The 24,575-nt window shown below is 49.3% G+C and overlaps 1 protein-coding gene across 18 annotated transcripts in view; it reads left to right on the top strand.

Annotated features, from left to right (window-relative positions):
- Window positions 1-20,950, top strand: part of DIP2C (disco interacting protein 2 homolog C) — a 469,662-nt gene extending 448,712 nt beyond the window's left edge. For all 18 annotated transcript variants that reach the window (XM_023631967.2, XM_023631969.2, XM_023631970.2 and 15 more), the window contains 5 exons: window positions 7,728-7,785; window positions 9,670-9,744; window positions 11,702-11,876; window positions 13,408-13,531; window positions 17,870-20,950. In XM_023631967.2, the coding sequence (XP_023487735.1) occupies window positions 7,728-7,785; window positions 9,670-9,744; window positions 11,702-11,876; window positions 13,408-13,531; window positions 17,870-18,122 (685 nt within the window). In that variant the 3' untranslated portion in view covers window positions 18,123-20,950. The remainder of the gene's footprint in view (window positions 1-7,727; window positions 7,786-9,669; window positions 9,745-11,701; window positions 11,877-13,407; window positions 13,532-17,869) is intronic.
- The last annotated feature ends 3,625 nt before the right edge of the window (window positions 20,951-24,575 follow it).

Genomic DNA, 24,575 nt, shown 5'->3' on the forward strand with positions numbered 1-24,575 from the left:
CTGAGGGAGGTGAGGAAGCTGCAGAAGAAAAGTCTGAAGCTAGCAGAAGCTGGTTCATGAGGTTTAAGGAAAGAAGCCGTCTCCATAACATAAAAGTGCAGGTGAAGCAGCAAGTGCTGACGGAGAAGCTGCAGCAAGTTCTCCAGAAGATCTAGCTGAGAGAATCAGTGAAGGTGGTGACAGTAAACAGCAGATTTTCAATGTAGATGAAACGGCCTTATATTGGAAGAAGATGCCATCTAGGACTCTCATAGCTAGAGGGGAGAAGTCAATGTCAGGCTTCAAAGGACAGGCTGATTCTCTTTTTCAGGGGCTAATGCATTTGGTGACTTTCAATTGAAGCCAATGCTCATTTACTATTCTGAAAATCCCAGGGCCCTTAAGAATTATGCTAAGTGACTCTTCCTGTGCTCTGTAAATAGAACAGCAAAGCCTAGGTTACAGCACATCTCTTTACAACATGGCTTACTGAACATTCCAGGCTCTCTGTTAAGACTTACTGCTCAGAAAAAAAGATTCCTTTCAAAATATTGCTGCTCGTTGACAATGCACCTGGTCATCCAAGAGCTCTGATGGAGATGTACGACGAGATTAATGTTGTTTAATGCCTGCTAACACAACATCCATTCTGCAGCCCATGGATGAAGGAGTCATTTCGACTTTCAAGTCTGATTATTTAATAAATACATTTCATTAAGGCTACAGCTGCCATACATAGTGATTCCTCTGATGGATCTGGGCAAAGCAAATTGAAAACCTTCTGTTGAAAGAATTCACCATTTAGATACCATTAAGAACATTTGTAATTCGTGGGAAGAGGTCAAAATATCAACATAAACAGGAGTTTGGGAGAAGTTGATTCCAGCCCTCATGGATGACTTTGAGGGTTCAAGACTTCAGTGGAGGAAGTAACTGTAGATGTGGTGGAAACAGTAAGAGAATTAGAATTAGAAGTGGAGCCTGAAAATGTGACTAAATTGCTATAATCTCATGATAAAACTTTAACGGATGAGGAGTTGCTTCTTACGGATGAGCAATGAAAGTGGTTTCTCGAGATGGAATTTACTCTGGTGAAGATGCTGTGAAGACTTGAAATGACAACAAAGGACTTGGAATATCACGTAAACCTAGTTGACAGAGCACTGGAGGGTTTGAGGGCATTGACTCCAGTTTTGAAAGAAGTTCTGCTGGAACTTCTCAAAATGCTCTCAAACAGCATCGCATGCTGCAGAGACACTGCTCACGAAAGGACGAGTCAATGGATGCGGCAAACTTCATTGTTGTCTTATTTTAAGAAATTACCGGGGCCGGCCTGGTGGTGCAGCGGTTATGTGCACACATTCCGCTTTGGTGGCCCGGGGTTTGTTGGTTCGGATCTCAGGTGCAGACATGGTACTGCTTGGCAAGCCATGCTGTGGTAGGCGTCCCACATATAAAATAGAGAAGGATGGGCACAGATGTTAGCTCAGGGCCAGTCTTCCTCAGCAAAAAGAGGAGGATTGGCAGCAGATGTTAGCTCAGGACTAATCTTACTCAAAAAAAAAAAATTACCACAGCCACCCCAAGCCTCAGCAACCACCACCCTGATCAGTCAGCACCATCAGCACCGAGACAAGACTGTCCACCAGCAAAAAGACTGACTCACTGAAGTCTCAGATTGATGGTGAGCATATTTAACAATAAAGTATTTTTTAGTTAATGTATGTAATTTTTTTTTAGACATAATGCTATTGTATACTTAATAGACTACAGTATAGTGTAAACATAACTTTCGCACATACTGGAAACCCAAAAAGTTCATGTGACTCGCTTTATTGAGATATTTGCTTTATTGCAGTGGTCTGGAACCAAACCCACAATATCTTGGAAGTATGCTTGTATTGATTAAAAGGATGGGTGGGATCTGAGGAGGCTGTGGCAGCGTGAAGGAGGGGGCTGACCTTTCTCTGGGGAGCAGCCTCCTCTCCCTCTCCCCTGCCTGCCCAGCCCCTCGGACTGGAACCTCACGTAGCCGTCTGTCCTACTAGAGTTAATAAATACGAAAATCCATAGAGCAGTGGCTGGCTCAGAGTTAGCACTGAATAAGTGTTTGCTGCTCTTTGCCAAAAAAAAAAAAAAAAAAGAGGAAGAAAGACAATGTGTTCAGCTGCAGCAGCAGTGAAGAGCTTTAAGTGGTATACCTGTTTAGCTTTGTAATTATTGAACAAGTGCTTCTGCTCAGAGTTTCAATACAGGCTCTTTGTAGTCACTGGGCTGATGTTATCTGTGCAGTTATCTGGGAACTGAGGTCTTACGTTGAGAGAGAAAAAACCAAAATGAGTATCTTCCCTGAAGGAATAAATGTCCTCTCCCTCCTGGAGTGCACTGTCCTGCCTCTGCTGCTCAGGGACGAGTGAAGCTGCTCACCAGGGGACATTCTCTGGAGCCCTCCCCAGCTCCCTCACCCATTGCCGGCACGCTGGACGTGCACGACTACGCCATAATAAACACTCATAATAGAGAAAGCAGTCTCCGCTGGCTTTTGAGCAGCGCATCTAGGTTGCTGGGCTGCGCAGAAGCTGTTTTGCACAAGCCGGTCACTAGGGGCCTGTCCCCTCCTCTGGTGCAATGCCACACCAGCATCTGGTGGAACTGCGTGGTTGTCTCAATCGAAGGCACAGATAGCACTCATCCTCCAGGTCACAAACGACCACCAGGGGTGGCCAGGGCTGGGCATCCAGTGGGTGGCGGATGGGCACCCCTTGCCCTCTTGGCCATCTCCATCAGGACGCACCCATAGCGTTTGTTGTCCATCATTCTGACATTGCCAGCTTCTGGCAGTAGCTGTGGGAAATGCCAACACTCTTGCTGGGGCAGATCGTGTGATTCCCCGATTGTTACCTGTCTCCAGAGCCGGTGGTGTGACGGACACTCTGGGAGCGGTGAAAGTGGGCCGTGCGGGCAGCGTCAGCAAGCAGGCCCAGCCCCGGGGAGGCGAGAGCCCTCGTCTCCTTTGGTGAGAGTTGCCAGGGACAGACGGGTGTCGGGTGGGCAAGGGGGGAGGGCCCCAGAGAGAAGTGAGGTGGTGGTGGCCCCCTCTCGTGCGAGGCCACATGAAGTAGGGAGGGGACGGAACCCTTGGCAGGAAGACCTCTTGTGGTGCCGCGTCTCTACCTGCCGTGTTGCTCTGACGGCTGCAGCCTTTCAAGGTGAAATTCGGGCCAGCGTGAGAGCAGGTCAAGGACAGCACAGGTGAGGACTTTACCCTGCCTGCCAGTCTCCCCACCGCAACTCGCCATCTCGCCCTCTCTCCTTTTCTAGTGAAAGCCCAAACGTCAAGTGCAGTGAAAGCCTGGGTGGGAAACACGTTTTTGATGTCCAGGATTTTGATGTGAAGTACTTGAACCCGTCGGGGATGAGGGCCAATCCAGGCAAGGCCTGAGTGCTGACTCAGACGCGGGCGCGGCCGGAGCGCTGGCTGGGTGAGGAGCCAGGGCCTGGGGCCTGGGCGCCGTTTGAGGCGGACTGCTGCCCGGGGCGCCCTCCTGGGGGCTCTAGGGGCGCCGGGCGGGGGCTGGTGGCCCCGGCGCCTCCGCCCGAGCGCAGTCCTCCCGTGGTCACCCCGACTCAGCAGGCCTCCGCGGCTCCACTGGAGCCCCTGCCGGTCCAGGTCCCGCGTCAATGCGGGGCGGAGCCACGCCACCCCCGGAAAAGCGGCGAGTGGTCTTGGGCGTCCCCTCTCTGCCGCTGCAGCCCCGCCACGTGCAGTGTGGCCTCCCGCCCTCCCCGGCTCCGCATTCGCGGCTGTGCGCCCGCAGGCTTCGCTCGGCCGAGCTTCCACCCGGTTCTCCAAGTCCTTCCGCCGCCGTGTGCTGCAAATGTGTCTCCCGGTGTTTTCGGGAGAGACGTCTTTGCCTTTGTCTTTAGGGGGTGTTCTTTTTCTTTTTGTTCTTTGGTATTTTTCTTTTCACGTGAATGAAGAGCAGTCTTACGTGGCATTTGCTAACAGGATCTTAGCCTTTTCATTCAGGACCCACCCTGAGTGGTGAGTGACTCCAGCACCCATTCTTGCTCTCATACTGACCAGAGAAGACATTCTTCCCCTTTTTTTAGGTTTGCCCTCCACCCTTGCCCCGGGTCCCCTCACTGGCGCCCGATGGCAGGGCCGGAGACCGAGAAGAAATTCTTAACGGTAGAGCCTCCTCGTTTTCCACATTTCAGATAAGATGAGATCTCCAGCTGAGATTCTGCCTGCCTTCCTCGGAGGCCAGGGGTTATCAAGGAAGAACAAGAGACAAGACAAACTCTGAAGGCAGGAGGGCAGAGGAGGCTGCTGGTCAGAGGCAGACGCCGGGCAGTGTGGCGTGGCCTGGAGCCACAGTCCCTGTCGCAGACAGTGGCTTGTCTCGTCCCCTGTCGGCCGGGTGCAGGCCAAGGCAGAAGCCCGCGGGCGGAAGAGAAGGAAAGACCCAAGTCATCCCGGGACCCCAGGGACGTTTGCCCCTGATTTCCTTGTGTCATCAGTTACACCAGGGTGCCCTCTCTGAAGTCACCCCAGTCCTAATACCTCGGACAGAGCAGCCTGGCACATCCAAAAAGCATGGCAGGGGTTCCTGACTTCCTCAAACAGCGATGACTCTGAGTGGACGCCCGCAGAGAGGAAGCTTGTCCAAAACAGCCCTCCTTTTTTGGCTAAGAGTTTTGCTCCCTGGCCTGGTGGTCTGGCCTTTACAGGATGCCCAAGCTGGCCACTGGCCAGCTGCCCAGCCCCCAGAGAGTAGCCCCTCTATGTGGAGGCCAGGCCGTGCAGCAGGGACCCATGCTCAGCCAGCTGATCTCTCTGGCCCCTTCTCTTTCATTCTTTCGCTCCTTCCTCACCCCTGCCCCTCGTAATCTTCCCAACCAGTTTGGCCTCGTTTCCTTATTGCTTTCTCCATCTGTAGCAAATTGACAGTATCCAGAATCCCCAGTTGGCCAGCCAGCCATTGGACACAGGCTTACCGTACCTGAGTGCTCACATCAGCCTCATTCAGTCCAGCATCACGATCCCAGCCTCCAGACCCGGCAGGCTATCATTGCATCATTAGCAGCATTGATATTTCCTGCGAACACCACGTTCTCTAACTGTCCCAGCTTCTTGAATGTTTGCTGTTACGGACAGAGTTCCACAGGTTCGGAGTTGTGTTCAAATGGCAGTTGTTAAGAGTAACCCACCCTAAATTAGCATGCTGCTACCTGGGTCCTAAGAGTTTTCTTTTAATTCTGTATTAATGCAACCAGGAATTTACTTATTTAAGTTTTATTGAGGTCATAATGGTTTATAACATTGTGCAATTTCAGGTGTACATTATTACTTATCAGTTTCTGTATAGACTGCATCATGCGCACCACCAGTATTCTAATTTTTATCACCATATATATGTGCCCCTTTACCCCTTTTCCCCACCTCCCAACCCCCTTCCCCTCTAACTACTAATCTGTTCTCTTTGTCCATGTGTTTATCTTCTACATATGAGTGAATTCATGTGGAGTTTGTCTTTCTTTGTCTGGCTTATTTCTCTTAACATAATACCCTTAAGGTCCATCCATGTTGTTGTGAATAGGACGATTTTGTCTTTTTTTATGGCTGAGTAGTATTCCATGGTATATATACCACATCTTCTTTATCCATTCATCAGTTGATGGGCACTTGGGTTGGTTCCATGTCTTGACTATTGTGAATAGTGTTGCAATGAACATAGAGGGGTATAAATCTCTTTGGATTGTTGATTTCAAGTTGTTTGGATAAATACCCAGCAGTGGGACAGCTGGATCATATGATATTTCTATTTTTAATTTATTGATAAATCTCCATACTGTTTTCCATAGTGGCTGCACCAGCTTGCATTCCCACCAGCAGTGTATGAGAGTTCCCTTTTCTCCACATCCTCTCCAACATTTGTTATTTTTTGTCTTGATGATTACAGCTATTCTGACTCAGTGTAGTTTTGATTTGCATTAGCGATGATTGATTAGCGATGTTGAACATCTTTTCATGTGCCTATTGGCTATCTGTATATCTTCTTTGGAAAAATGTCTATTCATATCCTCTGCCCATTTTTTCCCGGGTTGTTTGTTTTGTTGTTGTTGAGTTGTTTGAGTTCTTTATATATTTTGGAAATTAACCCATGTCAGATAAATGATTTACAAATATTTTCTCCCAGTTGGTGGGTTGTCTTTTCATTTTGTTCATGATTTCCTTCACCTTGCAGAAGCTTTTTAGTCTGACATAGTCCCATTTGTTAATTTTTTCTTTTGTTTCCCTCGTCTTAGTAGACATGGTATTCGAAAAGATGTAATGCAGCCAGGAATTTACATTTGAGGTTAACATCATTAAGCCTTTTGGCATATTCTGGAACAGTTGAAGAAGTGTTAAGACCTGGGTTGTTTCTCCTTGATCACCCTCATCTCCTGCTGTCAGCATCAAGGCCTTCCTTAAGACACATACCAGAGATTTTAGTGGTTATCATTTGATCCACAGTTGCTGCAGGAAGTTCTTCTCCCTCAAGTTACTGCTGCAGCAACTTGGGTGCCCTCCCTCCCTCCCCCTCCAGGATTTCCCCCAACTTTCTCCTCCTTAAGATAAGATGTCAGTCCTGCCCTTTCTGCTGTTTCGTGATTCGCCTGTGGCAGGCTGCTTTTGTCTGTGCAGCAGGAGACACCACCAAAGGCTCCTCGGGAGGCAGGGAGTCCTTTTCACTGCTGAGAGCCCTTGTCAGATGCCTGAGGACCCCCGCACACACCCAGCGCCCTGGTTGGCACCTCCCTGTGTCTGCCTCAGGCTAGCACTGCTGTCCACATCCTGGAAGTTCTTCCTGTGGAGCACCCCTCCTCTCCTCAGCAGCACTGGGTCGTGGGGGACAGAGGAAAGGCCTCTCACAACCCCATTCCCAGAGCCCAACTGCCTGCTGATGGCCGTTCTGTTCCGTAGCCTTCAAGCATTAGAGTGCTTTCTCCTTCACTTCATTTTCTTTGGCTAAAACTGCCTTTCAGACAAATGAGCAGCATCATAGTCTTATAGTAACATGGTGGAAATGTTAAACCAGGAGGAGGCCATAAAATATTGAAAATAATGCAGCTAGGGAAGAACTTAGTTAGCTCTGGTTGTGACCAACGCCAAGGTCCTCCGCAGTTCTTAAGATTAAATTACTATTAAATATTTTTTAAATTGAAAAGGGTTTCTTTTTTGAAGGCAGGTTTTGCTGTCTGAATCGGCCAGTCCTGTCCTCACTCGGCTCAGATCGCCTGGTTTATAAAGCAGATTCTGTGCTGCTGTGAATCGGGGCCCTGCCCGTGGCCAGCAGAGGGGCAGGGCTGCGTGTGCTCTGGGACTAGGCATCGCTGTCACCAGGGGTTGGCAGCTCTTTCAGGGATGTAGGTTGATCCCTGTTCTTTTCTTTTTCTGCAAGTGCTCAGTGGAGTCCTCGGTACTTTAAATGCAAAATCATTTTCCCAGTGATTCTGCAGGTTTGGTGAGTGGACTCACCTCCGTTCCCTGCAGCCTGCGCAGAGGCTCCCACCACTGCCCACCAGAGCACAGCTGTGCTCTGCTATGACTGCTTTTTCTTTGACTTCTAAACTATCTAAACTACCCCACCCTCAGCATTGATGTTCCCTGCCTACGTGAGGAGCACTGACCAAGTGCTGAATGTGGAGGAGAGGAGAGGGGCACAGACACACTCAGTAATATCTCATGTTTCTCTTTGTAGAGTCCGTTTAGTAGAAAGAGGATCTCCTCATAGCCTGCCCCTGATGGAGTCAGGAAAAGTAAGTATTAAAGGAAGAATATGCATTTCTATACAAGTGTGAGTCTCGTTGTATGGGCTTTGAAATTTTAAGAAATGTATTTTATATTTTTTCCAAAAACTTTTCTTGAATGTAATGTATCAGGACTAGGTTTGGCCACGAGTACAGAAACTCAAAATATGAGTTAGTTTTTTTCTGTCTCTCACGTAAAAGAAACCATGAAACTACCAGGGGCCCTGGCACTTTCTGTCTTGTTCTGCTCTTCATGGCCTCCATTCCCAAGGGTGCCTCAGGGTCTAAAGTGGCTGCTCCAGCCCCAGCCATCATTTCCAATTCCAGCCAGCAGGAAGAGAAACTGAAAAAGAAGGAAACAAAAGGTGTAGACCTTAAGGAAGTTTCGTAAATTGCCTTACTCACACTTAAATACCATTGGCCAGAATTTAGTCACATGATCACACCTAGCTGAAAGGAAGGTTGGGAGCATCATATTGGTTCTGAATATCTATGGGCCTAGCTAAACATCAGGGTATCATTTACTATGGAAATAGACAAAGAACGGTTATCAGGGGACAACTAGTCGTTCCTGCCACAGTTGTTGTGGGGTTTTTTGGGTTTTTTTTTTAAAGATTTTATTTTTTTCCTTTTTCTCCCCAAAGCCCCCAGTACATAGTTGTGTATTCTTCGTTGTGGGTCCTTCTAGTTGTGGCATGTGGGACGCTGCCTCAGCGTGGTCTGATGAGCAGTGCCATGTCCGCGCCCAGGATTCGAACCAACGAAACACTGGGCTGCCTCCAGTGGAGCACGCAAACTTAACCACTCGGCCATGGGGCCAGCCCCATGTTGTTGTGTTTTTTTATAGAATTAAAAGCAAGAAATGTATTTAAACGTAAATGAAGACTTCTTTTTTGGCCCCAAATGTCAGATCTCTTCTCCACTAGATATAATTCTGAAAGCATCTTATGTTGCTTTTGGACGTTTTATCATCTGTGTCTACACCACTGCCAATTAGAACTCTTGGTACTAAGTTGCTTCTAATGGTAGGAAACAGAACCTACCCCCTCACCCGAACTCAGTCTGGAGGACCATCAGTCAGACAGAGAGCAGAGCTGCAGGGCACACTTCAGACGTAAGGGACAGGACAGCGTCCTGAGAATTTTTACCACAGCGCAACCATACAATGTTAGATTACCTGAACCGAGACGACTGTGTTCTGAATTTCCAGAAGCAGCTCTTGCTTCCTCCCTTATGTGGTTTCAGTGGAATTCAGAATATTTCTAAGCTGAACTTCCACTAAGAAGATGCTTAATATCGACGCGATAATAAAAGGGGTTTACCAGCGTTCCAGCCGTAGCACAGCAGACTGCCCCAGCAGTGATACGTGGCTCTTGCTTCTTGCCTCACAAGAGCAGCTTTCCACTAAACCCTGTCGCCAAGCCTGCCTTGTTTCTGAGTCACACTCATCTCTGAAAGCTTCATCCCTGACGTCCTTAATCTAGTGCCTGCTGCCAGCATCAGCCTTCCTTCGTGCTCACATGCCATGTGAGACATAGTATTAAGTATAACTGAGAAAAAGTGCATCAAAATAACTGAAAATTCCTATTTTGCAAGCATCAGGCTGTGCTCAATTATATCATTTATCACGTCTTTGTTCAAATTCTTAATTTTAAGATCACTTTCACATGGACTCTGTCATTGTAGTAATCATTACAGTGAAATGCGGTTGTTATGATGTAATTACATGATGCCACAGTCCATAAATTTGATTAAAGCTGTATTACTTTCTAAATGATTGCTGAAAGGAAAACAGGCATGTGGCATGAAGGCCAAATCAAGGGTGACTGTGATGCAGTGTCTGTCTGTCTGTCTGTCTGTCCACCGACAAGAATGTTCTCTTTTCCCACGTAGATACTTCCGGGGGTTCGGATCATAATTGCCAACCCAGAAACAAAAGGACCATTGGGAGACTCACACCTGGGTGAGGTGAGTGCCGGGCCTCCACCCAGGTGAGGTGGGTGCAGGGTGTCCACGCGGGTGAGGCGGGTAGGGGCGTCCTCTGGGACACACGGTCCCCGAGACCCAGTCTGCCTTCCTGCTGCTCCCCCGTCTTCAGCACCAGTGGACAGGACCCCGTGTCGCCGACCCGCAGTCACATTCTGTGTAAAGAAGGAAGTGCAGCTGACCAGCGGGAAGTAGCTTGCGATCAGCTTCATTGCTTAAATGAGCGTGTGGGAGTTGAGGGTTAGTTGAGGGTTACGGAGCAGAATTTCCCTAAGGAAGTGCGATGGGTTCTCGTCCAAGAATTTCCGAGAGCGCGAGCTTCACGGAGGTGGACTGGCGGCCGCCGCGGGGCCGGCGCACAGGCGCTGGGAGAGCCCGGCCCGCCCTGCGTCGAGGTCCGGTGGCCCGCGGCTTTGCGCGCTGTCTGCGACGGGCGCCCGGGCCGACGCCCGCCCTCTCCCGCGCTGCCGGCTGTGTCAGGACGGCGCCACTCCTCCTGAGGGACGCGCGGGGCTGTCGCTCGTGCCGCCGCGCCCTCGGTCACGTGGGACGGTCAGGCGGAAGCGGTGAAGCTGTGGACGGGCCTGCCTGGGCGCTCCCGCAAACGCATTCGCGGCGCGAGGCTGGGCCGCAGAGCCCGCGCCTGGGGCGGTCGGCGCGTCGGGACCCTCCCCGGCCTCCCGTGGGCCGCGTCTCGCCGAGGCGGCTGTGTGAGGGAGCAGACGCGGTGCCCCCGCCTTGCCGGGCGCGCCTTCTTCCGCGCCCTCGGACGCCTGCGCGGCTCTGCAGGGCCTGTCGGGCAGCTGCATCCGGGTGCGCAGGACGCCTCCGACGCCGAGCGCGCATGCGCCTTAGGCGACGTTAGACCGGCACAGCTCCGCCCAGGCCTCTGCGCACGCGCCCCGCGCTCGGGAAGCCCCGCCTCCTCCGGGTGCTGTGGCTGTGGACACGCAGCGGGCACGCAGGCGGGCTGTGAGGCGTCCCGCTCCTCGCGTCTCCCCGTGCTTCGCACAGCCCGCGTGCTTAGCACGTCCTTCTGCGCCGGCCCCACACACTCTCACGCACACCCATGCACACCCACACTCCCGTGCACACACCTACGCACACTCTCACGCACACCCACACTCCCGTGCACACACCCATGCAGTCGCACTCTCCCACACACTCATGCACACTCACATTTCCCCACACTCCCGTGCACACAAGCACTCTCTCACACACACCCCCCGCACACTCATACTCTCATGCACACCCCTGGGCACACACTCCCACACATGCACGCACCCACACACATACTCATATACTCTGCCACTCACCCACACACTCCCACTCACTCCCACACTCCCTAACAGTCCCACACTTTCCTACACTCACACACACTCTTCCACACACACACTCCCGCACACTCACTCTTACACTCCCACACTCCCACACACACTGCCCCTTCACACGTCGACACTTCCGTTTCCTGTTTTTTGACGATACATGCCGCCTTCCGTCTTACAGGTGGTTTTCTTTTGTGGTGTTTTATTGCAGTACATTTCTAAAAGTATGCAAACCAGGTGAAACGGAAAATTAAATCATAAAGCTTTTCAACATTTTTCCAGATTGCTTTTTAGAAACAATCATTACGTTTGAATAAGCGCAAGGAAACTAGTAGAAATTGGACGTGCTGGTTTTTCAAACCCGCCGTTAACATGCGCTAGCGGGTTCTTGTCGGGCGGCTCCGTGTTTGCCCCGCCGCAGGCTCGCTGTTCGGCGAACACGTGAACTCGGGCATCTGGGTCTCCCCCGAAACCCGAGCGCATCAGCAGCATCTTGTCTGTACCGTGCAGGGGCGCTTTCAGCGGCACTGGGATTTACTGGACGGTGGAAGCAGCTTCTTCCCTGGAGAGAGTCGCAAGCTAACTTACCCCGTCGTATTTTGCTTCCTTAACAGATCTGGGTTCACAGTGCCCACAACGCCAGTGGATATTTCACTATTTACGGAGATGAATCCCTCCAGTCAGATCACTTCAACTCGAGGTTAAGTTTTGGAGACACCCAGACAGTCTGGGCGCGCACGGGCTACCTGGGGTTCCTGCGGAGGACGGAGCTCACAGACGCCAACGGAGGTGAGCGTGGCGGGCGGCGGGGAGGCCAGGGGCCCTGGACATCCAGCGCCCATCTGGGGTTCGGGACCCCAGACCAGGAGAGCACGTCTGCGTGCTCGCCGCACACCAGCTGGACACAGCCAGGTGCGAAGGAGCAAGGTCGAACGCGAGTGTGTCCCCAGCTGAGCTGCGCTCACACCGTCCGAGCCAGGACAGTCGCCCGGGGCCGGGCCTCGTGTCCCGCCATCAGGAGCCCGCGGTCGCAGACCCGCCGCCGGAAACGGGCCCGTGCGGCCCGCGGGAAGGGGCGGTGCTGCGGGCGCAGCGAGGGTGGATGCTGCTGCCCCCTCCTCTGCGGGGCTGGCGCCAGGCGGGGGATGCCCAGAGACAGAATGTCGAAGCCTGCTTGCTGTTCAGGTCTTTGCCGAGTCCCGGGTCCTTTCTCAGCTCCGTGGTTCCACTAAAATAGAAGCCGGGCTGCAGCGTTTCAGAGGACGGGAGAGGAGCTTTCTGGTGGGGTCCTGCCCCACACAAAGCCGGGAGACCTCAGGAAGGCTCCCCGACACACCTGCCCGGCGGGAGCTGTGCTCGCAGAGCTGAACCGCCATTGAATTTACGGAAAAGTACAAAAAAATTTGATGTCACATTTGCAATTTGGGACAATCATGGGCTGTTTTATTTGGAGGTGCTCTCCGGGGTTCCCGTGAAGAACTGAGTTAGAGGTATAAGGTCGGTGGTATCCAGCACCCCCCAGGAGGTGGGGCGGTCTCTTCTGCGGGATCCCAGGGCCGGGCGGCCGGGGGTCCCTGCTGCGGTAATCGCTAGAAGCCGGCAAGTAAATTTCTGCATCTTGTCTGACTCGCACTGGAAAAGATTTATTTTCTGGTACTTTGTATGTTGATCACTTCTTTCAAATTTCCTCTGATATATTTGCTACTCTAAAGATTAAGGACACGTCTCCTTATTTTTAAGAAGAGATGGACTGACTGCATTTTGTCAGTATCCCAAGGTTTACACACTGATAGGAGTAAGTTTAGCGGCTGTGTGAGCTGAGGAAAGCTTTGTTCATGCACGTTATCAGAAACTACGCTTTTTTTTCCTGCTCAGACATGGAATAAGACAGTTGAGACCTCATGCGATGGAATCAGAGGGAGCTGGGTTTACTTTTAGCAGTGCTGTGTCCTCACCATGTGACTTGGGGAGAGCTCCATGAGATTTAGGCGCCTCTGCAGCCCCAGGACCCAGGCGGTGCTGAAGGGGCTGAGGGTGGTGGGATAATGTCTTTGATGAGTATGGAAGCTGATTGAGATGCTGTCTCTCCGTGGCCTGGAGGCTTCAGGGAGGTTACAGATGGTGGCCCGCACTCTAGGGCCACAGCGTTTTCCTTGAGCATCTCAGGCACGGAGCATCCCTGTGGGAGGGAAATATCCCTGACTTGTGACCCCTTTCTTTGCATCGCTTTCTCACTCTGAGTGGTTTTAATGCTTTTTTCTTGAAGCAGCTTGAGCAGCATAACGGTGAAACTCACACACTTTTCCCATTCCCTGAGCAGAGCGCCACGACGCCCTGTACGTGGTAGGCGCCCTGGACGAAGCCATGGAGCTGCGGGGGATGCGCTATCACCCCATCGACATTGAAACCTCAGTGATCAGAGCCCACAAAAGCGTTACAGAATGGTGAGTGGTGGCAGGTGTTCCCAGACGAGCAGGACAGGGTTTGGGCAGCCTTAGGAGCCCGTGGAGTCGTGTGGAGGAGTCTCACCCTTAGCCTGTAGCCTTCCCTCCAGGTGTTGATAACTTAGCAGCAAGGGGCATTCCTGGGTGGACTCAATGTCTTGGGCACTTCCTGAGGGTGACGTACTAATGACTGGATAGCAGCTTCTAAAGAGCCAGGCTGTCGCTGTTCATTGGTTTTTAGTTTGCAAAAGCATGATGTAGCTGATCATCAGGGAAATGCAAATCAAAACTACACTAAGATATCACCTTACACCAGTTAGAATGACAAAAATATCTAAAACTAATAGTAACAAATGTTGGAGAGGTTGCGGAGAAAAAGGAACCCTCATACACTGCTGGTGGGAATGCAAACTGGTGCAGCCACTATGGAAAACAGTATGGAGATTCCTCAAAAAACTAAAAATAGAACTACCATACGATCCAGCCATCCCACTACTGGGTATTTATCCAAAGAGCTTGAAGTCAGCAATCCCAAAAGTCCTATGCACCCCAATGTTCATTGCAGCACTGTTTACAATAGCCGAGATGTGGGAGCAACCTAAGTGCCCATCAACAGATGAATGGATAAAGAAGATGTGGTACATATATACAATGGAATACTACTCAGCTGCAAAACAGAACAAAATCATTCCATTTGCAATAACATGGATGGACCTTGAGAGAATTATGTTAAGTGAAATAAGCCAGCTAGAGAAGGATAATCTGTGTATGACTCCACTCATATGAGGAATTTAAAACTATGGACCAAGAACAGTTTAGTGGATACCAGGGGAAAGGTGGGGTGGGGGGTGGGCACAAAGGGTGAAGTGGTGCACCTACAACATGACTGACAAACATTAATGTACAATTGAAATTTCACAAGATTGTAACCTATCAATAACTCAATAAAAAAAAAAAAAAAAAAAAAAAAAAGCATGGTGTAGGGAAGAAACCGACTGCACACACACAGGCACAGAGAGCACTTGTGACCACAGCCCGGGAGCCATGGAAGTCCATGGGCCGTGTGGGGAGACCTGAGATGATGAGAGGAGGGGGCAGACTTGCCCGAGTTAAACCAAAGCCAGAAGTGACAAGTCTCCCATCCCAGGTGCCCTCCCTGGGGCCAGGGGCCTTGGGGACCTGGGGTCTACCCTCCTGACCATTTGGTTGGCTGTGCTCAGTGTGACCCGCAATAGCCAGCTGACCTGGGGGCTGCAGCACTGACCACTTCCTAGGTCACCCAGTTCTGGTATGTGGCATCAAAGCTCAGGCCAGGAACCCCAAGGGAGGAGCATTCTGAAATTTCTCATGGCAATTTTTCCTGGTGGGGTAGATGGCTCAGATTGTTCATTGCCTGTTTTTTTTTTTTTTTGAGGAAGACCAGCCCTGAGCTAACATCCGTGCCCATCTTCCTCATTTTTATATGTGGGATGCCTGCCACAGCATGGCCTGATAAGCGGTGTGTAGGTGAACCCCAGGCAGTCAAAGCTGAGTGCATGAACTTAACTGCTGTGCCACCAGGCCAGTGCCTTCATTTGCCTCTTGTTAGCTGATGCAGGCTGGTGTGTGTTGCCACGTACTGAACGCTGACCCAGAGGACTTGGCAGGATAGAAGAGATAAGAGGGAGTGGAGAGTGTGCATACCCACATGTGCTCCTGTGGTTCAGACTGCTTACGGCTCTACTCGCCCTGAAACAAAGTCCTCAAGTTGCCACAGTTGCCTCTCTACTCCAGTGTACCAAGGGGACAGAATCCCAGAAAGACAGCAACCTGGAACCCGAGCCCAGTGCCTGCCTTGCTGTCTGTCTGAAGGGCTGCGAACATCAGTTACAGCCTTCTCTTTTTGTATTTCTGAGGAAATGATTTCACTGGCTTGTGTTGCCTCCCTCAAGTATTTTCTATGTAGTTATTGAAGGGCTGTGGCAGGGGCTCCCTGAGCCCCTTGTGGGGTGGCAGGCCATGACTCTAGTTTCTGTCCCAAGCACCGCTGTCATCACCTGCGGGGTGGCCTTGCCTCCTGGGCCTCTCTCCTCACCCTGCTCTGTCCATAGGCAGCACCAGAAAGAAGGAAGAGCAGTGGTCTTGTTCTGATGGCCTCAGTCCATCAGAAACTGCCCAGCACACACTGCTCTGCTGTCCTTTTTACTCTTTCTTGCCTTCCCTCCCTTGAGTCCCCTCTGGTTACTTCATACTGAGAAAGAAGGATGTGACCCCATGTCATGTAATGTGACTGTGTCCACACAAATAATTCATAATCAATCTAAAAATCAAAATTTGGGGTGAGTTTGTTATGAGCCAGGTCTAAGGACTATAGCATGGGGGGTTGGGGAAGAAAGGGCACCGAAGAAGCAGGGTGTACAGAGTGGTCATACACTGTCTTGGAACAAAGAGCGTACATCACAATGACAGGAATGTCCCTTTTGCAATTATCTCAAGATGCTTAGCTGGCACAGCAGGTCACAAGGTGAGCACAGCAGGTCAGTAATTAATCCCTAGTTTCCAGGAAGAGATGCTTATCTTTAAGGAAATTCCACTATGGGGAAAAGACACCCCTATCTTTAGGGGCATGATTCTTGGCTTTGAAACATTGTAAATGTTTAAAGCAGACGTACAATGCATGCTCAACAGGCCACATCTGGCCTTTTTGGAAAAACAAGGTCAGGCCGAATTAGTTTTACACCAAATGGCTTCCTCATATACTCCAAGATGTATTGCCTTTTATTTCTTCAGCAAGAGGTAATTGTGTATGGCACCTGGGAAAGCTCTGATGAGAGGAAAGGGACCTGTGTCCAGTCCATAGCTTCCTGGCAAGCCCGCCCTGATTAAATATGGAAATCCAACCTGATTCCTGATACTGTGTCATCAACATCAAATGCCATCATAAAATTATACCAAAAGTGGCTGAGGTGTATATACATGTATAATCTATGATATCACAGACTCACAGTATGGGCTCATTTGGGTCATGCAGAGCAATATCTTAGTGTCACAAAGAGTCATATTATGGAAATTCAGCACCAGCACATCTTGGGAACAGCCCTCAGCAGGATTGTTCCCCTAGGTATACGTGCTTGTCGCAAAGCAAAATCCAGGAGAGAGCTGTTGAACACATTCTCCAGTATTTCCCTTTCATTTCAACGTATATATTGCCCATACTGAACAAAATGTGCATTTTTTTTCCTAATAGACATACTCTTACACTTTTAGAAAACAATAATGAGTTTTCCCAAATATTTCCTGCCTCACAGCTGAGACAGAACCTTCTGTGTGTCTGGCATGAGAAAGCAGATATCAGCAACCCACTGCAGGGCCCTGGGGCCTAGCGCCTCCTCCACATGGCTCCCCAGCCCTGGGCTCCTCCTAGAGCCTGGATGTGGCTCCGTGTGGCTCTGTCCCCCTAGGACCCTCCTGGCCTCCACAGCCAAGCAGAGCATGGGCACCAGGGGCAATGAATATTAAGGTTGTTACACAACCACTTTTTAAAAGCCCCGCTATATGAGGTTAATGAGGCTTAAAGTGTAAAGCACAGGATTAGGCTTCCACAGGTTGGGCAGACTAAATACTCTGGGTGACCCTCCCATTGAAAGATCCCAGATGAAACACTTCTAAATAAATCTTCCACGTTCTCGAGAAATTACTCCCATACCAGTAGCTCTTGCTGTATTACGGTCACCCCAAACTCAGTATTTTAAACAGTAACTATTTATTTATGCCCCCACATCTGCAGTTGACCGCTGGGTGATCTGACTGCACTGTGACTAGGGCCTGTGGGTCAGCTGGGCCTGGCGCTGGCAGCTGTTCTCCACGTTTCCATCCTCCCAGAATGTCCCACCCTTGCGATGGCAGAGGAAGCCAGGACCAGCCCAGACACACCAGCTGCTCTCAACCTGTGCTGACTTCCCACTGACCAAGCTGCATGCTGGCCCAAGCCCCACGGCAGGACACCAACTTCACCCTTGGGACTTAGTGTGCAGATCCAGGGAGCGGCTCTGGGTGCACACCCAACCCCTCACCCCTTGATACCAGCTAGGGGCAGAGGGCAGGGCTGCTCTGAGGGCGATGCCGCCACAGAGATCCTGGAGCATACGGAGCGGCTGCCGCGAGAGCAGGCAGTAGACAGTCTAATAGGAGGGAGGGAAACTCCAGTGAGAGGAAGGAGGTGGGCTCGGAGAGACCAGCAAGGCGAGGAGACTGGCAGTGCTCAGGTAGATCCAAAAGAACAAAATGCACCTCTTGAAAACAAAATGTGATCATTAAATTAAAACTTTGCCATATACGATAGTCTTTTCTCTCTTCCAGTGCTGTATTCACCTGGACAAATTTGTTGGTGGTTGTGGTGGAGCTTGATGGGTCAGAGCAAGAAGCCCTGGACCTGGTCCCCCTGGTGACCAATGTGGTCCTGGAGGAGCACTACCTGGTGGTGGGAGTGGTGGTGGTGGTGGACATCGGTGTCATCCCCATCAACTCCCGGGGCGAGAAGCAGCGCATGCACCTGCGAGACGGGTTTCTGGCAGACCAGCTGGACCCCATCTACGTTGCCTACAACATGTAGTCTTGTCTCCACTCCGTTGGACTTTGTAGAGATGGAACATTTTTCTCAGCGTCACTGAAGTGTGCAGAAGCGAGGGTGACATTCGCCAGAATGGAGCCTTTTATTGCACGCTGCCGAGGAGGAGGCTTCTCCACAGCACCCGACTGGCGTGGGGACGAAATGTGAACTTACCACTGAAGTTTGCTCAGAAGGATTTTGGATTATTGCCTGCAGTTTGTTGGAAAAGCCCATTTCAAAAACTTTCTTTTCTTTTTTTTTTAATTATTGGATAATAAGTGCTTTCTTCGTAAATGTGGTATTTTGTTAAGCCAAAATAGCAATTAAAAAAATATTCTGCCCTCCAGATGGGTTCTTTTAAACAATTTATGTAGTGTGACGAAGAATTGTTTTCTCTGTTTTAATGTGTCATGAAATCTTAATGACATGGACCTGTTACTAATTTAAGCCATTGCTAGAACTCATCCTTTTAGGAAAGTTTGTTGAGGTACGAGAAAACCTTCCAAATAGCACCTTCCAATTAGATTTTAGCAGCTTTCTTTGTCAGAAATGTGCTGAAGAATCAAAGGCTGATATGTGGCCTTTGAAGTTAGCATAGAATGAGGAGAAATTATAAATAAGGTGTATTTCGGCAATTATCTTGCAGATATCTTTGTACTAAACTAAAAGATAAAATAAGTTAACTACTTCATATGTAATTATGTACAAAACGTTTAATTTATTTTGATCTCTTTAGAAGTATAAAAGAGAAAAACATTCAAGAATATTAAAGTCTTGTAATGTTTGCTAATATAAAAAAGTGTTGTATTATCTTGCGTGGATAGTATCACAACAAATATATATATATGAAATATAAATTCACTAATGAACCAAGGAGATTTTAAAGTTTAAAATGCAGAGCCTGTCACTTGCATGGTGTCCCCTCCACGGAACTGTAGATAGAGAGACTCTCACCCGCTTTGCTGCTGCGAGCAATCGCAGAGTGCCTGTAGCCCAGGCTGAACGTTTCTTCTAGAACCAGAGAGCAGCAAGTGAAATTATTGCCATCTAAAGATGGTGGAGTCTGAGGCTACTGTGCGCTGTTTTTCCTTTGCTGTGGGGGCCACACGAGCAGTTTGTGCCAGCACGTGCTTACGACACCAAGCAGGCGTGAGGGAAGGCAGGTGGCAAGGAGCACTGTTCTCTTAGCTGCAAGAATTCGTTGCACAATGTTTTTCATCCTTTTTGTTAGTGTCACCTTTTTTCGGTCCTTGGTATGAAAAGGAATGATATGTGGTCATTTGCACCAGGGTGTGTTGATTCCCCTCAGATGGCCACTGTGTGGAGTGGACAAAGTGTCCGGAACCGCTTTACGGGAAAGGACTCACATAGGAGATCGTCACCTCAGCCAGCTCTCTGGGGCTCCCTGGCCCGGGGTGCACAGAACCCACTGGGAGCCTGCGTGAGCTGCCCCGGGACTCTGAACAGAGCCATGGCTGCAGCAAGGAAGCCTCATGGCTGCCTTCATTCGCCACCTGGGGCTGACACGTTTCTGATTTTAGTCTCGCTGCTGCCTCACACACCTTCGAATTTCCAGAGCGCATCTGTACACTCCTTGATGGAATCGGCCCATCTGTGCCAACCAAGAAGAGATATCAGCTCTCCAAGCGTGATTTACTTTGTAATTGCCCCAATATGACCCTGCAGTGGCTCTCGTTGCTAGGTATGCATGACTAAGATTGTTGCTGGGCAAAATTTAGATTCACTTTTCATTATATCGTGGGCGATGTCCTTACCTGCCTTTGCTATATGTGCCAGCAGTAAGCCCTTTGCTAAAAGAGAGTTTTGTTTGACTTCTGAGATCCAAGGCTAATTGTTTTTTAAAAATTTTAAGTGGCATATTTTTTTAATTGCATGTGGGGTGCATCCTTCCATCTCCACAAATCATTTGATTTTTAAAATATCGTTTGACTTCATTGCTGTGTATGAATATTTCTCGACATGCTTCAGATACACATTCCTACAGTCTTCTGCTTCCTAAGGGGAAAACCCACCACACACAGGAAAAAGACGTGTTCTTATACACACCCACCTTGTTTAAGGAAAGAAGAATTAAGGTTTCAGATAAAGTACCGATTGGGAAACACAATTGCAGAATAACTTGTCAGGTCCAGCTGAGGTTGGAAGCAAACAAATCAGGTGTCACTTCACACACAACCTTCCCCTTCACCACATCAGCTTCACGTGCCAGGCGTGCGGTTGTGGACGCGGTTAATGACAGCCTGTCGTCTCTGGTGTTAGAGTGGAGGTCCAAAGGTTGGGGGCTGGGATTGAAATTCTGTTGTGCAAGAAAAAGGAAAGGAGACACTTAAGAACCTCCCATGTCAGCAATAAAGAAGGATCATTCTGTATTAGAAATCGTGCTGTAGATAAGTCGTTCCTGAGAATGTAACAGGTGTTTGTCTTGTGACCTTGTGCTTCTGAAGTCAGACAAAACCGTGTCATCAACTTGCACAAAAGAGGGTACACAGTGCACATCGAAACACAGCCCTGACCCGACAGGGCGGCCTCCTCATGGTGCTTGTCTATTATCTATATTTAATCCTGCTTGACACTTTACCCAAGGGAAACGGGCCCTTTTATCAGTTGAATGTTAGCAGCGTTATTTCATAGAGTGTGGTGGCTGGTTAGAGGAATGTGCTCAACCAGTCACTGTTTCAAAGGAAATTTTTATGTGCAAAGGATGGCAACCTTCTCGTATGTAAACCACCAGTAAGCTTTGTACATCTGTGATAACGCCTGTTTTATATTCAAATGAACAAATAAAAGCTTTTATTTTTGTTGCTCTGAAATAGCAGTTTCTTAATTGGTCCCCTGGAAAACTGTCTGGGACAGCTTCAGTCCCAGGAAGGAAGTGACTTCTACAGGGAATGTATCTGACTCTGTTTACATAATTTGTTGCATTACTTAGTACAGAGAATCATACTTTGAACGCTGTTTAAATTTTGATGTGGGCATTTATTGCTAAAATAATTCCTATGGCAACAAATGTTTTGTGAAATGTTTTTTTAAATTCTTTTAAATATATCTAAATATATTTGTTCACATTTTGCTGCAAGTGTACAGATTATTGGAAACTTTTTGGGACAAATGGTAAGCATGAATCCTGTGTGCAGACATTTACTGTCAGCTGTGTGGCAGGGACCCTTGCATGTCAGGAAGCAGGTCCAGCCGACTATTCCAATCCTAATCACCTTTGATTGTTTGACAACCAAAGAGCTCTACCCTTTGCCCAAGATCTGAGAATTCTGATGGCTTTGTGTTTTGGAAAGCAGTAGCAGGTTAAGTGACCTTCGGCCTAATGGTTATAAAAATATAAATTTTATACAGATGAAAATCAGTAGAATGCAAATCTGCACACAGATCGCCAGTGTTAACCTACATGCCTTTGTTTTAGACTCCACTTGTCCCCCCCCACAACTTTTGTCCAAGACAACCCCACGCTAATTGGGGGATGCTGCTTTGAGTGTATGAAAGTGGATGTTGTTGTAAGACCAGCCTGGCTGTGTCAAATCACACAGAAGATTGAAGGAAGGCCCCAGTTTTTCAGATGGTGGCCTAACAGTGATGGGTCAAGTGAAACAAGAGCACCAAGAGAGCTGCCTCTGCACAGCCCTGCTTTGGACAGTGTGTGTGCCTGCGTACCTGTATGTGTGTGTACCTGTGCATGTGTACCTGTGAGTGCATGCGTACTTGTGCATGCCTGAGTACCTGAGTGTGCGTATCTATGTATGCGTGTGCACCTGTGTGTGCACTTGTGTGTGCCTGTGTGTGTGTACCTGTGTATGCCTGTGTACCTGCATATGCCTGTGTACCTATGTGTGCCTGCATACCTGAGTGTATCTGTGTATGCATGTGCACCTGTGTGTGCCTGCATACCTGTGTGCATACCTGTGTATGTGTGTGTACCTGTGTGTGCATACCTGTATATGCATGTGTACCTGCATATGCCTGTCTACCTGTGTGTGCCTGCATACCTGTGTGCGTACCTGTGTATGTGTGTGTACCTGTGTGTGCATACCCATGTATGCATGTGTACCTGCATGTGCCTGTGTACCTGTGCGTGCCTGCATACCTGCTTGTGTGGACCTGTGTGTGCCTATGTACCTGTGTGTGAATACAGACTTTTCTTCTGTGGTGCCATGTTCTGCATCCTCTAGCACAATGCTGAGTTCTTGGGGCAACAGTAGTTTGGTTGGCTGGTCGATTATCATTTCTGTCTTATTTTCCTCCTTAATGTCTCAGCGCAGAGACAGGATGGCCTGAGAAGCGCTGAGGCTCCTTCTGTGGAGAGAAGTTCGTTTCCTTTCACACACACGTCTTCTGTGACTTGCAGCTTGCACTCACTGCTTTTCTCAGTAGAATTCACAACCCCTGATCCCTCCTGACATCCTACACCTTTTATTTTCTACCATATTCCAGAGAGGCGTGCAGGACCCCCTGTGGCCATCCTTCCAGAGTGAGAACTGCAGTGGTGCCATCACTATCTTCCTGTCACAGGCAGTCTGGCTCAAGTCAAGTGGGGACTCTCAGTGCTACTTCTTACTGTTCTTCAGTCTTTAAGGTTAATTCTGAATAAAGTAACTGGGCAAGACCAAGATCAATCTGATATCTTAGGAAGAAATTTGGATCCGCCCCTCTGCTACTGTGGGCTGCTGTTGTATGGTGGTGACATCTCGAGATGGTTGACAATATCAGCTCCCTCTGGCTTGTGTGGAAGTCTTGTGTGGATTTCTCCCACGTCACAGTGATGTTTCAGCTCCTGCCCTCCCCTGACACACACCTCCGTCTTTGTCCTTCTCCATGTCACCGTCACCAAGCTGAACTCAGACTTTCATGGGTAGAGAGAGTTTGTATGAATTCTGTCGTGCTTTGGCCCATTCAGCCCCCGTCAGAACTGGCATTCAAGTGAAAATAAAAAGAAGGGACAAAGCGGGCTTCCATCACTGCCTCAGAGACCAACTCTCAAGACTTCCAGCAAATGCCTTCTGCAGCCTGGCTGGCCAGCCTTACTCCGCTAAGGTTCCAGTCTCGTTTTTTATCAGGGCTTCGCTCTGCCGGGGGGGAAGGAAGGAGAAGACAGGAGGCAAAGAAGTACTTTAGGAATCTGGGTTACACAGCACGTTTGGGCAGAAAAATACATTTTCTTCTACTTCCCACCCTGTGTGAGGAGAGTGTGCAAGACACCACATTCTAGACACTTCTCCATGTGTGAGAGACCCCAGATGGAGCTGCTGTCAGTGCTTCAAGAGGCAAAGACTGACCAGTGAAAGCAAAGCAGTAGAAATCAAAAGTGGGAAGAAAGAACCCAAGCCTAGTGGTGTGTGCACCTTAGTGCCTGGCCTTGCTGGAGCATAGAGGGAGAAGATGGGTGGCGCCAGCTCTTGTCCTCGTGTTGCTTTGCTTCCTGACGTTGTGTTGACATGTGTTAAGTATCTCTTCACCTACCCAGCTTCCCTGTGGGAGAACAGGGTGTGTTTTCTCAGTGCCTACCCTTGTGCCGTGCACAGAGCAGACATTCATTGAACCTGCTATGTGAAAGAATCCTCACTGGTAAGTGGCCTCATGGGCCACAGTGACCACAGGACTGGAAGCCCTCCCGGGAGATGGGCAATAGAACGGGTGGGTAATAGGAGCTCCTGGAAACATGATGAACTTGCTTGTTTTCATAATACAGAAAGTGCTAGTGAATCCTGACAGTCACTCAGGCCTTCTTGCCAGAGGTTATTAATTATAGGAATCCTTCACTGGGGCCCAAATATCCCCGACATTTGACAAACGGCTAAAACACCAGAAAGAGGATAAACGGTAACAAGGGGAAGAGGGAAAGGAATTAGAAATAAATTACGTGGTTAGTGAAGAGACAATTCATTTGCAAGATAATACACATTAGAAAGATCCATGAAATGGTAAAGAAGTATAAATTGAAAGTGGGAAGGAAGAATGAGAATACAGAAGGATACAGAAAGGAGCTAGGACTGAGCGGACATCAAAGTGATTGGAGCCCATGCAGCCCAGCCAAATGAATGTTGGGACAGGACGGAGTGGAGGGGAAATGGTCTCAATTTTTGCTACAACGTGAAGGGAATGTTATGAGCCACAGAGGGTGGATAACAACCTAGACAGATGCATCCTGGCACCTCTAGTCTAGCTAAAGCTCAGGAGGACGTCACCAGAACCCGCACTTCAGCAGACCCCCAGGTAATTGCCCTGGGCTGCGCTCCACTGCCCAGGGGTAGCTGTGCAGCTGGAGCCTGAAGAGGAGCAGTGTGGTGCTGAGCAAAGTGGAGCAGGAGCTGCCCCCACTCCCCTCTTTCCCTTAGGACATTTTTACAAAGGGCTGGATACACCCCTCATCTTGTTGAGTGACACCTGGTGAGTCACTGAGCATGGCTCTGCTTCCACGACCCAGTGTAA

This window comes from Equus caballus, chromosome 29 (assembly GCF_041296265.1).
Source record: "Equus caballus isolate H_3958 breed thoroughbred chromosome 29, TB-T2T, whole genome shotgun sequence".
Lineage (NCBI taxonomy): Eukaryota > Metazoa > Chordata > Mammalia > Perissodactyla > Equidae > Equus > Equus caballus.